A 16,330-nucleotide genomic window follows, 5' to 3' on the forward strand; every position below is an offset into this window, starting at 1 on the left:
TGGTATTGTAATTTGGAAATGTATTAAATGCAGTTGTGTATCTTACTGCTTCAGGTTGGTGGAACAAAAGCTGGAGTTGTGCGCTTCTTGGGAGAAACTGACTTTGCTAAAGGAGAATGGTGTGGAGTAGAACTGGATGAACCTCTGGGAAAGAATGATGGAGCTGTTGCTGGAACAAGGTTAGTCTATCATCAGATAGCAGCCGCCTTAAAGATTTTACGTCTCTATATTCTGTTTTGGTTTTTTAATATCTTATATGAAACTTCATATCACGGGAAGTAGTTAGGTTGTAAACCTGCCTTGTCTGCTGATGGGAGGGGCGGGTTGTAAGACACCGATTTGAATTTTATGACGCCTACACATCTCTCAAAGTCTGCATCAACCCCACGTTCATGGGATTAGTTCATCTCTCCTACTCCCGTGTGAGTTTTATTCATAGACTGGTAATGGAAAACACAATTTCCTGCTTTTTGAATGTCTGCTTGGTTTCTCAGCTTGGAATGAATGCTTAGTTAAGAAAATATCTCTGGGTATGTAATAGCGGAACTTAAGGGAAATATTCCCGCATCACAGGAACTTAAGGGAAATATTCCCGCATCACAGGAACTGAAAGCTCCTATAGCAATAGTTGCCTCATTGTAAAGATTGAGAACAGTATAGCTGCTTCCTCCAATAAGTCACACTTAGAAAGCATTAATTCACATCACAGTTTGACTTTCTTTCTCATTTGGTATAAGGAACAGCCCTTTAACTCATTAAAAAGAGGTTTTACAAGGGTTGTGCCACCTTAACATAGGTGATCACAACTTAAAATTTTAAGTGGCTCTTGTTTATATATAACTAAAGATGTATGTTCTGTATAATCAAATATGCATACATGTATAGGTATGTATGTAATGAAATACAAACCTACTTGATTTAATTAAAATCTGATTTTTATTTTTAACTCTCTGCTGTCACATTTGTTGGCAGCTCAGAGGAACGTATCGAAGAGGAAAGCTATGCATGTTAAAGTTTGAATCTGAATGGAATTTTTAGGAAACAGCTCTCTAGCTCAAGAGTGTACTCTGCTGAATTTCTGAAGCCTGATATAATCATGCTGTTTCAGCCTCTTAAAGTCCCATTTCCAAATCTAGTGTTTAAAAAAAAAAAATTGCAATCTAATATAGGTTGGATTGTCACCAGCTGTTACCCTGTCCTTTAATACTTTTAGACTATTGATCTAGAATTCTTTGTGTAGCCAGACCATGTATCTGAAAAGACAGAAGTTAATTTAGTACTCTCATCTGTCTGCTTTGCTTTTTTAAAGGTATTTCCAGTGTCAGCCAAAATACGGTTTGTTTGCTCCAGTCCACAAAGTTACAAAGATTGGATTCCCGTCAACCACACCAGCGAAAGCAAAGACAACTGTGCGAAAAGTGCTTGCGACTCCCACAGCCCTGAAACGTAGTCCAAGTGCATCTTCCCTGAGCTCTCTCAGTTCTGTGGCATCTTCAGTAAGCAGCAAGCCAAGCCGTACAGGACTAGTAAGCTTCTTTTTCTATTGCATGCTTTACATTCCCAAGCAGGAATCCACGTGGCACTTGCCTGTGGTCTACTTGCATAAATTGAGAATAGAACAGATCTTGGGCAGAGCACAATATACATTTAATTGTGCTCTCTTTTTCATTGAAAGCATGCATGAAGGAAGGAAATCTTAGCTAGCCCTGAAGAGTAGCTGAATATCTGAATATTTAAGCTTACACAGTTAATTCGGGCTAACTGAGTTATTGCCATAAGAAAGGGGCTTGTGATGCCAACAAACTGAAAAGGCATCAATGTTCTCTGACTGGAATCTCCATTTAGTTGTTCATTTTCCTAGCACTACCTCTGCCATATGGGGTTTGTGTTTGAGGATCTGGTATGTACTAAAGCTTCCATTGATCAAACTTGTTTTATTAAGCAGGAAGCTTCAAATTGTCTAAAATACAAAAGGTTATCTTTTACTGTTAAAGAAATGAGTCAGCTGAGAAATATAGAAGTAGCAATTGTCAAGTCTTTGCTGACAAGAAGCCTCTTTCTTTTCTTTTAGATTTGGTTTTAATCCTGTGAATTCATAAAGGCTAAATGTTGCAAAGTACAGTGGCTCAGGTGAATTCTAACACAGTACTAATTCCACCTAATACACTTACTATGGATTCTTTTAAAGTTGCTCTGTTACATAAATGTCCTAATATTGGGTTTCAGCAGTAAAATGGAAATCTTCTGGGAAAGCTGAATTTTAAAAAGTCTCTCTTTTAAGGCAATTAAAAGCATAGAAATAATTGGGTTTTTTCCACAGTCACCCTAGATTTTTCCTTTTTTTTTTTTTTTTTTTAAACCAAAGTACCTAAATACATCTAATTAGAAAGAGATCACTCCCACTGGTCTGGAACTGGTTAGCTGGCATACTGTCCCACTGACCAGCAGGTGCAGAACAGGGAGGTGATTTACCATAGTCCTTCAAAACTGAAGCAGATTACAAGCGAACAGAGGTCAACCGCTGGTCAGGGCAACAAGGTTAATACCTTATCGTAAGGTAAAAAGTGTAAGGTTCCATTTTTATTTGGCACAAGCAGTGGGACTTTATTACTTAATCCATTCTGGAAGTCGCACTTCTAGCTGCAGAGTGCCCTCTAGTTTGAAATCAGTGTGCTAACATATGGTGCTATCTCAGGCTCAGGGCAGACTTCATGAGCTGATGGTAAAGCATTAATATGGACCTCTACATTTTATTCCATATGCTATGATACTCTAAGCAACAAGACAGTACAGTTACACTTTATAAATGTCTACAATATAGTTGCTTATTTTGCGTCTGTGTTGTGCCCCAGGGCTTTTGCATGTTTTGGACCATAAAATGTAAAGCTTCTGTAATCCATTATTTCTGGAATTAAAATTCCAGCTTTCTTCCAACTCTTTTTCTCAGGCAACATGAACAATTGGTTACCATCCAAGTTAAAAGGACTGTCAAAATAATTCTGACGCTTTTTCTTTAAAAGTTAAGCTGCTGAAGAAACAAGATTTCCTGAAATCAGTTTTGACACAGCAGACTTTTTGTGCTTCAGTTTCTAGGAAAATTATAACTTTCCTGGAAATTGCTGGACTCTTACATAGTCTTCTCAATTATTCAGGGCTGTTGCTGTTTTCTTCTTCCTGTGTAAGAAAAGCAACTGTCAAAGTAGATGATCTAATGATTTAAGAGGGCTGTCTGATGCAATTTATATTTATTTCCAAGTCTGAAGGAAGTTGATGTTTCTCTGAAATCTTTTGGATTTCTTTTGGAATCGGGAATTAAGTCATGTTTGATTTGAAGAGCTAGAATTGTTAAAAAGCAATGCATTTGGGAATAAGATATCTTCTAGAAACTGAGAGGATCTGAAACAACTAATCTAAGCATCAGAGTGGAAGATGGTTTATTCTGTCTTGTACATTTTCAGTCACTTGATACAGCATTTGCAATGGATGGTGGATGTATCATTCAAGGCTGTGAGTAGACAAGTTAGAGAGATTGAGTAGCAATCATGGTAACAGAAGGGGAAGTGTGTTTTTGTAATGACAGGAGAATACGTCCGTGTTATGCGTTCTGTTGGGGATGTTGTCCAATGCCAGCATTCCAGGCTGTATATGGCAACTGTTTTTCAACATTTTGATTTCTGAAAGGATCACAGAAGAAACATGCTCCTAGTCTTGGGCAATACTATTAGAGCTAAAAGTTAACAGAAGAGCAAGCCTTTGTGTATTGTTTTTTGTTTTAAATGAGGCTTTAACTGAGATGTCATTCTCATTTAATACTTAGACAAATTTCTGAGCTGTTAAGCTTAAAGTCAGTTTTTATAAGCTGTATTGGATTTTTTTTTTTGTTCAATTTTTGCTGTTTTCACAACTATTGCTCACTTTTACTACATAATTTCAGTTTATTTACTTTCCCTTCTAGCTCAAAAACTCTTGAGGAAGTAGAAGACAGGGCCATGCTGAATTTTCACTGACACTGGTTCCATTCAGTGGAGCAGAGATCATGCAAGGTCAAGGAAAACCCTAAGGTTCATTTTAGCTATAGTTCTCCAGATTGATTCATTTTTATCTATACTCTTTAAGTTTAATCTTTCAGATTTTTTTTTCCAGAAGTAATTTAATTCCAAGTGATATAAACATATGTTTTAATCAGGTACCAATTGTTCTTCTTCACAAGGTTTTAGCTGTAAGGCTGGCTTTTTAGGTCAAGGTAAATGCTTTTCATTTTGGATGTTTTATTGCCATAGTAGAGGTGCCAAATGCTAGTTGGAGTTCCAAAAGCTTTTGATAGAGCATTTGGAAACGTTATACTGTTGCTGGTGACCCAAGATGATGACTTGATAACTAGAGGCACAATGTTTTTAACTTGCTACAAGGCTGCTTTTCTTTTTTTAATGCAAAAAGATGCTTAGAAACATAATGAGCTAGCCTTTGTGTGAGTCTACTAAGCACACCTTCAAGCACACCTTCGAGTGAGGCCAGCCTTTTGTTTTCACTTCAACCCTTCTGTCTCTTACACACTAGCTGCTGATTGCTACAAAGCAATCTTACTACACATGTATGGCCATTGTTAAATTCTAGAAAATGAAGTAATTTAAATGTAAAAGGAGAAGGTACAGTAGATTACAGAAAGCATTTGCTTTACTAACCCAATGTTTGTAGAGTCTGGAGATATCCCTTGTTTTCACTTGATATGATAAAAATAATTCTGTACTTACTTTGTGAAGTTGACAGAAACATCCTCCCGGTATGCAAGAAAAATTTCTGGTACCACAGCCCTACAGGAGGCACTGAAGGAGAAGCAGCAACACATTGAACAGCTCCTGGCAGAAAGGGACCTGGAGAGGGCAGAAGTTGCAAAAGCAACCAGTCACGTAGGGGAAATAGAGCAGGAATTAGCACTTGTTCGCGATGGACATGATCGGGTAAGAGTGGTATTGCTGTTCTTAAAATAGAGGCTTTAATGCAGTTGACTTAATTTTCAAAATTGTGCTTTCTTATTGGAAAGGTCTGGGAGTAAGAGGTGGTGTTCTAAAAGTAAGGCAGTCCGTACCTGTGAGATCTTCCTTGTGGGAGCTTTGGCTTGACGAGATAGCAAATCTACTTCATTTAACTCATTTTTGTTGAACTTCTCTACACTTCTCTACAATCTTTTATTATACGCATATTTGAGTATGATAACATTCCTGTCCCTTGGCCCATCACTTTACCAAATTGTGATGACTGAGGTATAGATACATAACTTGGAAAAAATTGATGTATTGCCCAACTTAGTAGATTTTGCTCTTATTCCTCCTGCTGATTAGCATGTACTGGAGATGGAAGCAAAAATGGACCAGCTACGAGCTATGGTGGAAGCTGCTGACAGGGAGAAAGTGGAACTTCTCAATCAGCTTGAGGAAGAGAAAAGGTAATCCAAAACTGTCTTCATTAGTATAACTCTGTTAAAAACAAACTTTGCATTAAAAGCAAATGCTGTGGTGACTTTCAAATATGAAACAAATTTTCAATAATGCAGATAGGGGCAATTATTGTATAAAATCATATTGCTGTTTCTTAAAATGAATACTAAAAAAACCCCTCTCTTAAATTTGGGGAGGGAAAGCCAAGGAAAGTGGACTTGCTTAGAGGCTGTAGTTATTGTTTATAGCTGAATTTCATACCACTCCTTCCTTTTAGTATTGCTTTCTGTTATGAAGGATATTATTCCTACTCATATGAAATTAATGGATCATACCTGATCTTCTTGAAACACTCTTCTTCCACTTCCAAATGAAGATTTTTGTAATCTCATTTCCTGACAGTGCTGGATTAGGAATTTAGTTTAGTTCTCTTGTGAATAATTTGTTACTATCAGTCATGTACTTCTAGGTAGGGTCTGTCTCTTACAGGAAAATAATTAAAGCTGTTAATTTTAATGCCTTTTCTAATTCCATTTCATAACCATTTGAGGAAAGGAACGGAGATTACCAAATAGGTAAGGTGAGGTTAGGAAAAGAAATAACCTGATAAATTGTTGGGTCAAGGTTAGGTGAGGGAATAATCTGATAAATTGTTTTGGTAGATTTGGAATGCTTTTGAAAAGCAAGAGTCTATTTAGAAACTCATTGTGAGTCTGCCCTGTAGGCTTGTGTGCGTCCCTGAAATCAGTCAGATGTCAACCTCTCTGAAAGACCTGCCTAAAACTAGAAATCACAGATGAGAAAATGCAATGGTAAAGCCTGGGCAATTCTTTTACAATTTTCATTCTGCATTTTTATGGGTTCCACTCTAACTGAATTTTCAAAACAAGCAGTAGAGTTAAGTCTGGAATTATTTGTATATTCTCTATGAAATAATGCACTGGGTTTTTAAATTAAAAAACAACAGCCAACCAACCAAAACAAAAACAACAACAAAACACAAAAAACCCACAAAACCAAAAAAACCCAAAACCAGCCAGCTTTGCAGCACCTCCGGCAGCCTGGCTGTGGACCTACTTTCGCTGAGTGCCAGGTCAGCGGGGGTCTGTTTTACCGCAATCCTCCATGGCCTTGAGCTCACCTTCAGCATGTTGCTAGGCAGCGTGACCGTGCCGCTGTGCGCCTGCTACCCATTCACCCATTCACCGGAGTGACGTCCTGCAGCCGGGAAAACATTTCACAGCTTTGGCAGTGTAATACTTCTCCTTCCTCCTAACCACTCCAAGCTTATTTACTTTGAAAGTTCTCTGTAATATGTATTCAAGTCAGTCTCAGCAGTGGCTTGAAGTCAAATAATCTTTAATCCTCTGTTTCCCAAAGCACATTGGTGAGACCCACTTCCAGTAGTAAGTTCTTACTGTCCCTTTATTTTAGACATCCATCACTTGTAACTCTCTTTGATGCAATGATTTCTACATCTACATGCAATGATTTCTACATTCCACAGCCAAGCTGTGGGCACCAGCATTGTGTGTAATTCAAAGGACAGAAAACACACTTGTCTCTTCCTTTGCAGCATCTTACAGTGTTGAAAGGATCAAGGGGAAAAGGAGGGGATCTGGCCCCTTGTTCATTGGGGTATACCAGAGTCAGGGGAGGGAAGAAATAACTTTTTACAAATTTTATTTTAAGTCATTTATTAGCTTCTCACATCTGCCTTCTCATTCTAAGACTCCTGTATGGGCAAGGCAAGTCAATGTTCTTGCTTGCGCTCCCATTCTGCATCTTGCTGTTCATCTTGACACCTAACATAGGTTTGTCTGTGCTAGAGTTTTGATGCGAGTTGACCAGCGCACTTCTAAAAGGCCTGTGGGTATCTTGGATGTGTCCTAACTTTCTGACTGTTTCTTAGGTGAATGGTAGGACATACGGAATGTGAGATCAAACTGTTCATTTAGATCACCTCTTTTGAGGACGTGCAGAAGGGTGAAAGAATGAGAAAATCAGTGATGACTTAAAGGTTTTCTTTTTAACTCATCAGAAAATGCAACAAAATACTTTCTTTATAGAGCTGCAAGAAGACTGATGCCTTAATTTGTCAGTGCTTGTGTTTTAAAGACGGCAGCTTTCCTTCTCTCTGATGCTTCCTGTGAGAGATTTCTCCTTAATGTTTCTGGTAGTTTGCTGGTACAATCAGAATGATGTCGCTGTAGTTCTGATTTCCACTGAAAAGTGAGCTTGAAAGCATTTTCTTTCAAAGTTATCTGAATTTTAATGAATTGTCCCCACAGGAAAGTTGAAGACCTTCAGTTCCGTGTGGAAGAAGAATCCATTACCAAAGGAGACCTAGAGGTAAAATATCTCCTGCTTTGTAAACAGGATATATGGTAGGACACAGAAATGCAATCGGTTCAGATTAAGTGTACTGTTCTCTAGAAGAGAAAGGCAGGAATGATTAATAGGTGCAATACTGGTCCAAACGTACGCAAAGCACATGAAAGTGATTCCCAGTTCTGCAGTCCTTGAGTAAGCTAACTGTCCTGAAACTACAGGATTGCACCCTTGATTCAGTTACACACTTTAGCAAGGGTTGTACTGTGGAATGGCTGTAGTTGTTTAGAGTAGTTAAGTTAATTAATAGAAAACTTTACCTTTTGATATTTTACATTATTTTATAATCATATCTTATTAATGTTACTGAAATGGCTGAAAAGTAACCACCAACAAAAAAATCATTTTGAAGTTATGAAATTGCAAGTTAATATTTATGCCTTTGAAAATTAATATTGAAGACTAGTCCTGTTTATCTTCGATCAATTTTTTGAATAATCTCTGTGCTTTCCTTAGGGAAGATTGATTAACAAAGAATGTTTTGTCCTGAGAGTTATTGCACACAAAATCTAAACAACAATTAATGTGTGCAATTTTTGTCTTTCTACTGTTTGTATAACTATAACATTGGGCTAAAACACAGTATGTTATTACAGCATCAGAATAGAAAATATTTAATGAAGGATTACTCTCAGATAATATGAACACTGCCAATTTTTATCCCAAATTTCAAATTAAAAAGCAAGATACTTTTTAGTTGTTCTACTCTGTTGTTGTCTAATCAGAAAAATGTTAGAACTTCTTGCACAGTATAAAGTACAAACTTAATTAACTTGTGTTCCTGTGAACCATTTATGATTAAAGTGCTAGCCTTATGAAAATTATTCATTTCATATAACATTTCTTTTATTTTAGTCTTCCATTCATTTTAAGATACCTATCTAGACTCTTCATAGAATGCTCCTTTTATTGTTTAGTCCATGGAAAATTTTAATTTTTTTATTTTTTGTTAAATCAGTCGATAGTCATGGCAAACCATCTTAAAGACTCTGGTTTGTCAAGCTGCATAACTTCAAGAGTTTAAACTGAATTAAAGATAATGAAATATATCCTGTTGTTTGTGTTGGAATGATAGTGTTAAGTCTGTAGGTGAAATATTTTTGTTTGTTTGTTTTTTAATTTTACTGATAGCGAAAGAGGCAGATTTCGGAAGACCCAGAAAATGTAAGAGGGCACTTAAATGTGCAGAGACATCCCATGTTAACAGATTGTGTGCAGAAAATGCTTATACTTATTCACTAACTGCATAATCTGTTATTGAAACATTGACTCTAGTATTTGTGTGCATGTTGCTTTCAGAGCAATTACAACATTTATTGAAAAGAATGTGTGTAATGACTAAACGTTGTAATCCCCATTAACTGAAGAGAGGGCGTATGTGTCATTAGAAGTCTTTAGGGTCAAAAACTTTGCAACTAATTGAAGAGTGTAGGAGCTTGTAGAAAATGACTGTCCAGGATCTTGAAATGTCTTTCATTTAAATGTAGGATTTTAGTTGCTTTCTTCACAAAATCCTGCATGCTTTCCTATGAGCTCCTGCTGCTGTTCAATAGATGCAGTATGCAATTAGCCGATTAATTTTTCTGAGGAAAAAAATCGGTATGTTCCCCACCTCCCCTTATTTGTTTCTTTTTTTTGGCATGAAATGCTAAGGGGAGAGATGATTAAAAACATCTGAAGAATTAGTGTGCAATGCTGTCTGATTTTACTGTATCTTCATGTAGCTTCTCTTTGAATTATGTAGGAAAAATATATGTTGCTGGATAACAGAAATTGCCTTACAAGATGTTTAAGCCCTCTTGCTTCCGTAGCTCAGAATAGTGGAATTTAAAAGCCCTTTCTTTGATTGGACTCAGGAAAATATATCCCAGGCTTCCTCCTCTGCTGCATCCCCAGCCAAGATAGGAAGTTCTCAAGACTAAAACTGGTTTCCTGCTGTGCATTCTTAGGTGTTCCTTTTGCGAAGCTACTTCAGCGATCTGGGTCTCCTCTATTCTTCCAATCAGGCTCACGGTGTGTTAGAAGTAAATCTGCATGTGCCCTTCCTTTCTCTTGTTTTGTGCACTCCTTGTTTAATCCTATCTTTACTCCTGATTTCCCTATTCTAATTTTTCCATAAAAATGGACATCTTCACTCTCTAAAGGAGAGGAGTGGGTGATCACTTAGTTTCTAGGCTACTGCTTCATAATCTCAGTTGTGTTCTGTGATTGTTATCCCAGCACGAAGGGACTGAAGGTTGTCTTACCTCTGTCCTAGAACTGATTATCAGCATTTATGGCTTCAGCACAATTTCACAGTTTGACCTATAGATGGAGAACTTAACAGTAAGGTTTATTTTGAAGTGAAAGAGTAGCTAGAATACACAAGTGCTGAAAATAGCTGATGACTGGTCTCTGAAGTTTGAGTGGAATTCTTTAAGGTTCAAGGCAGAGTAAGGCTCCTCCCATTTCCCTATCACTCTTAATCTAACTGTGAAGCTTTGGAGAAGGTGAAGATGCTTCCTTTGGTTTTGGGGTGTTCTGGGTTTTTTTTCTGTTTTTCTTTTCCATCCAAGTTAAGGTTTACAATAAAATTCTTTTCTTCTTTTTGTAGTACTGTGCTCTGAGTTTCCTCAAAGAGAAACATAATAATTTAGACATTTCTCTCTAGATGATCAGGAGAGAAATTTGAGTGATTAAAAATTTTGCCGTGATTTTTACCTCGGGGAGACTGGAGCCTGCCCCTTGGAAATCAGACTTGTTTAAAGGATAATTCCTCATGCCCTAAATGGGAAAAAAGGTGTCCAGCAAAGATTTCTGGAGGTTTAACTTATTTCCTGTGTAATATATAAGAGAAGGGATTAAAAAAACTCCCAGTAATCAGTGATGGTATATCTGATCTTTGCAGTAGTGGAGCAATGTCTATAAAATTAATGATTAAAGTGTTTTGGGTTTTATGTAGCATAGAAAAACTTAAGACAGCATATTTTGCAAAGTCATGCAGGGAGAATTCTGCAACTATCAGGTTTGGGGTTTCTTGGTGTTTCATAGATCCCTTTGGTGAATTAGAGCAGGGAAGGTATGAATATTCAATTTTTAAAAATAGATTACTTTTCAGACTTACAGTTTTGTTGTGGATCAGAACTAATACTAACCTGTCTCAGAGAGGGGACTGAATTATAGCCACTTATAAAATATTGTTATTTCCCTTAGAGTACCTAGTTCCATTTTCAAAGGCTGTGGGAGGCAAAAACAGTAATCCGTGTTCTTGTGGATTTTTTTTCCCCATATGCACTGCAGATCTTGCACTGCTAGAGAAACAAATCTGTTACAGAGTTTCAAAAAATAGACAAATCTAAGAAGCAACTTTTAGCATTTGTGGATTTTAGTATTTTGGACCTAGTAACTGCATAATAAAACAGCCAACTGTTTTCAGCTGGAAAAACATTTAAAAAATTAAATGGCCAGATGTCTGCATGCTTTTGGGAAAGGCGATAACTTGATGCTGTCAGAAGGAATACTGTGTTTGGAGGAGAACAGGCCTGAAGCATAACAAGAGGCTCATCCCCATCCCACTTGCTCTGCAGAGACTACATCAAATCTTTCACTGCTGTGGCTGGTTTGGAGGCAGTACTAATCAGCTTGTCACTCTATAAATAACACAGTTCTGTAGGGATTTTTAAATATCATATTACGAAGATCAGAGAAGCAGCAGTGTCCTGCCAGCTGTGCACACGCTGCTGTGCTGTGGCTTTGGCAGCAGTGTAGCTTTGGAATTATTCACCCGTCTTCCTGCCTTTTTGGATTCTTTCAATCCAGTGTTCAGTGAGTAGCTGTTCAGGTTGCAGGACTCTCTTCTGTTAATAGTAGTCCATAGGGTTTGGGGGTTACTGTGTTACTTTGTTCTGCAGTAAATTAACTGCAGCGGTTAAGCTGTGTGGAGAACTTTCATCAAGACTACTGGACGCAACTTCTTTGGTTAATGAACACATCTTAGCCTACCCAGGCAGCACTTCATTCAGACTCCTGGACATCCACCTTAGTCTCGATGTGGGCAAGCCCTGAAAAGCTTCTCTTTTTGGAAAAGACACTGTGAAGCAACAATAGACTTTCATAATCTCTTTAATTTGGATTGTTTAGTAAATCTAAATTAACAGTGACTTGTCAAGATTGACACAATACTTGAATCTCGGCACTTCAGAAATAAGCATGGCGCCTGGTCCTTACCTCTTTATATTTCTTTTCTCTCTCCTCCCTTTTCCCCACTTCAGAGGTGCAGGTTAGATTTGAACTAGCTGCTGGACTTCACCTGCATTTCTCAAGCTTCAAGCTCTCTTGCAGGCCTCTGGGAGTATCTGGGTATCAAGCCAGAATATCTGATATTCCATGTTCTTGCTAAAAATTCTACCCCTTTGTAAGCAAAGGCAGGAGGTACCTGCTCACTTAAGTTTCATCTGCTTCCTGCTTCTCTTTTGGAACCTATTAGAATTACAAAGATCTTACTTTTTTTTTTTTTCCTTACTTCCACATCTTATTCACTGTATTTAGACTTCAGTAACTATAGAGCAACCAGACCGATTCACTTTTTCACCTGGTTTTAGAGAATCTTATTTGTTGCTTGCTTGCTTCCTTCCTGAAAGAGGAGGAGGGGGAAAAAGTAGGAGGATTCTGCAGTTATAGAGAACCATTCTCTTTCTATTTCTATTCAAATAATTCATACCATAGTGACAAATGAACCTTAAGCTTCCCAGGTCTTAGCAAAAAGGATTTTTATGGCTGAGACTTGAGATACAGCTACTATTAAAAAAAAAAAAAAAAAAAAAAAAAGCTTTGATTTGTCTCATGAGCTTCAGTGGTGAGTTTTTGTCTCCTGGTTCATAACTAAATCATTTATAAAATAAGCCCGATACATTAAAGAAACAAGTTAGTAGGATGACAAGGAAAGGGATTGATCATCCTGTTAGAACAGGTACAGATATATACACATATATATTTTTTACATAACTATTCTAATTTGTGCTGAAAACTTCATGTACTGATAAATAACTTCTACTCGGCTGCATGAAACTTTTTTGTTCATATTTCTTCGTTTGTGATTTTTTTTTTTATTTTTTTTTTTCTTTTTACGCATCAGTCCATTTACACTTTCAGTCCATCTTTCTCATCCATAGCATTTCCCTGTTCATTTTATCCACCGCATCTTCTCTGCTCATCATTGGTAGAAGATTCTGGCAGCACGGCCTGCATGTGGCTCCCTCCTCTTGTGCTGGCATGTGATGGTGGCACCGTTGTGTTCTCTTCCTTTCCCTTTTTACTAACAGACGCAGACCAAACTGGAGCATGCCCGCATTAAGGAGCTTGAACAGAGCCTGCTCTTTGAAAAGACCAAAGCTGACAAACTCCAGAGGGAGTTAGAAGACACTAGGGTAATGGTTTTCACTATTTAAATAACAAGACTGATTTGTGTTGTGGAAGATTTCTGATGACACAGTCTGCTGGGTATAACACATGCTGAAACATATCCTTGCTCCTGCCATGATCAGTACCTGCTATAAATGTAGCTGGAACACTTTAAAAATTAGCATTAATTTTGAGCTTCAGTGTTGTGTGTGTGTGTATGCCTGTATATGTATACTCATTTCTTCAGAAGAATTCAGGTAAGACGTCTTAAAAGTGCAAAATTAATACTTGAATCCAGGTCAAAAGTAGCAAATGGGACTGTGAATTGACATAAAGGAATGTTCGGTGGTTCATTTTTAGAAGTAGCAAAGTTCATTAAATCCAAAAGAAGTAAGATTGACTGTGCCAATATTTTTAACACAAACTTAGTATTTGGGTCTTGGTTTCTGAGGTCTTAAATAGTTGTTATACTAGTTGCTTTGCTAAATCATGGTTTACAGTGGCTTTTTAGTTCTTTTTTTCCACCTGTGACATAATCTTTTCATGGATATCCCAGTAGCATTAGTAATACTCTTGCCTGTCAAAATATTACTGGACATACTTTGTCCCAAGTCAGAAGTTCAGCAGATGTCAATTCTTAAGGATAGATAGATAGATATTCATGCTCACAAATGTGGCTTTTCTTGAAGTTGAGGTAGGGATGAATATTGTAAAACCAAGAATGTACTCTATCATAAGTACTTTAAAAAGCAATTGCAGGTAAGTAATATCTTTTTCAGGATATTGGTATAATAAGGAAGTTGAAAACAGTAACTTCCTAATTAGAAATAATTGTGGTAGCTTTGCATGCTTTTCTATACCATAAGCTGCTTCAACAGTCAGTAAGAAGCTCAGATAATGTGAGGACGCTTTTTCAGAGAGAACAATGGAGTGGATATAGAAAGAGTTTCAAAGGATTTGTAGGCTAAAAATGTGTTTGTGTTTTTCTCTGACAGTCTCATAGCTGGCATGGGATGAATTTGGATGCAATTATTTCAACAAATAAAGACCTCCGGGTTCTCCTTTCTTTTTCAGTCTGCTTTAAAATGGTTCTGAGAAACATTTTATTAAACATTGATAATATACATAAACCTAGTTTGTAAGTTGTTCAGCAAGTTGTTATTTCTAGATAACTTCAGAAAAATGAATTTAAATAAATTCCACCTTTAGAAAGAATATAATATGCATGTATTGCAAAGACGTGGACATTTTTCCTTTTTTTAAAGCAATAATTTATACATAAATGAAACAACAATTGGTCTTGTTTCACAGCCTTCCATGTAAAAGCAGCATTTGCTTTTACTTAAGGTTTCTTTAGAATTTCCATAGAAATAGGAGTTGACAATGAAACTCAAAGGTATTCTAATCCAAAATGCTGGTAAGAATACACTAATGATGTTAGTTTGCAACATTCAGTGGTTTCTTTTCAGTGAGGCCTAAGTGTCTTTGTATTAAACATACCTTTTATAATTCTTTCTTCTTTTCTTAAAATGCTGTTAATCGTAGGTGGCCACAGTATCAGAAAAATCTCGCATCATGGAACTAGAAAGAGATCTAGCATTGCGGGTGAAGGAAGTAGCTGAGCTTCGAGGGAGACTAGAGTCTAGTAAACACATTGATGATGTGGACACTTCGCTTTCATTGTTACAAGAAATAAGTTCTTTGCAAGAAAGAATGGCAGCACTTAGCAAAGAACATCAGAATGAGATGAATTCACTGAAAGAGAAGTTTGGAATTAGTGAAGAAGCGTTGCAGAAAGAGATCAAATCACTTTCAGCTTCAAATGAGAGAATGGCAAAAGAAAATGAATCCTTGAAAACTAAGCTTGATCATGCCAACAAGGAGAATTCAGATGTAATAGAGCTGTGGAAATCAAAGCTGGAATCTGCAATTGCCTCCCATCAACAAGCAATGGAAGAGCTAAAAGTTTCTTTCAGCAAAGGTGTAGGGGCTCAGACAGCAGAATTTGCAGAGTTAAAGACTCAGATTGAGAAGATTAAATTAGACTATGAAAATGAAATATCAAATTTAAAACTGAAGCAGGAAAATGAAAAATCTCATCATTTAAAAGAGATTGAATCACTGAAAGCAAAACTGTTGGCAGTCACAGAGGAGAAAGAGCAAAACCTGGAAAGCCTGAAGACCAAACTGGAAAGCGTGGAAGATCAGCATCTAGTAGAAATGGAAGACACTTTAAACAAATTACAGGAAGCTGAAATAAAGGTAAAGGAGCTAGAGGTACTGCAAGCCAAGTACAATGAACAAACCAAAGTTATTGATAGTCTTACACCACAGATCAAAGCTGCTGAAGAAAAGCTTTTGGACCTTGCTGCACTTCAGAAAGCCAATTCTGAAGGTAAATTGGAAATCCAGAAACTTAGCAAGCAGCTTGAGGCAGCTGAGAAACAAATTCAAAATTTAGAGACTGAAAAGGTTGATGGAAGTAGCAAGGTTTGTATCAACAGCCATCCTTTTATTTTTACTTTGTTTTTATTTTACATTTGTACATTCTAATCTGCTATAGCAAATACATCACAGAAGAAACTAGTTTTATTGAATGAGTATCTTAGTACCATCGGAGGAGGTTTAGGGAAAGTGTTAACTGGGTCATGTCTCTCAACAGCTTTATAGTGCTTAGTCTGCACCACTAAATGAAAAAAATGCTTTCTGCACTTTCTTGCTGCAGGCTTCGGCGTGCCTCTGCTGAAAGCTTCGTGTTATGGAAAAGTTAGTTTGGCTTATTTGGGAGCATAATCCACACATCTTAAGTTTTTAATCTCTGGTGATAGAGGTATTCAGATAAAGTGATTTGGGGCTCAATGGGAAATGTTTCCTCTGTACCTTTACTACCTTGCCTCTTATCAAACAAGATGATGGAAGAGGCTATTAAAAACAAAAGAAAGCAAAAAAAGATCCTGGTGGAGCTTTTCTTTAAGACAAGGGTATGCAGTGATGTCGTTAGGCACTGTATCACAGCATTTTTGAAGCACAGACTGCAATATGATACATCTTGCCAAGATTTTTCTTGGGTTTGGATGAAATGTCTCTTTAAAGTTGATAGCGTGGCATTCAGTACTTGGAAGTTG

The 16,330-nt window shown here is 37.2% G+C and overlaps 1 protein-coding gene across 6 annotated transcripts in view; it reads left to right on the forward strand.

Moving 5' to 3' along the window:
* Positions 1–16,330, forward strand: part of CLIP1 (CAP-Gly domain containing linker protein 1) — a 74,020-nt gene that overhangs the window by 28,561 nt on the left and 29,129 nt on the right. For 5 of the 6 annotated variants that reach the window (XM_075516591.1, XM_075516584.1, XM_075516585.1 and 2 more), the window contains 8 exons: positions 55–179; positions 1,310–1,526; positions 4,761–4,958; positions 5,340–5,443; positions 7,727–7,787; positions 8,958–8,990; positions 13,127–13,231; positions 14,751–15,695. In XM_075516591.1, the coding sequence (XP_075372706.1) occupies positions 55–179; positions 1,310–1,526; positions 4,761–4,958; positions 5,340–5,443; positions 7,727–7,787; positions 8,958–8,990; positions 13,127–13,231; positions 14,751–15,695 (1,788 nt within the window). The remainder of the gene's footprint in view (positions 1–54; positions 180–1,309; positions 1,527–4,760; positions 4,959–5,339; positions 5,444–7,726; positions 7,788–8,957; positions 8,991–13,126; positions 13,232–14,750; positions 15,696–16,330) is intronic. The other variant, XM_075516588.1, reaches the window with a different exon arrangement.

This window comes from Mycteria americana, chromosome 13 (genome assembly GCF_035582795.1).
Source record: "Mycteria americana isolate JAX WOST 10 ecotype Jacksonville Zoo and Gardens chromosome 13, USCA_MyAme_1.0, whole genome shotgun sequence".
Taxonomy (NCBI): domain Eukaryota; kingdom Metazoa; phylum Chordata; class Aves; order Ciconiiformes; family Ciconiidae; genus Mycteria; species Mycteria americana.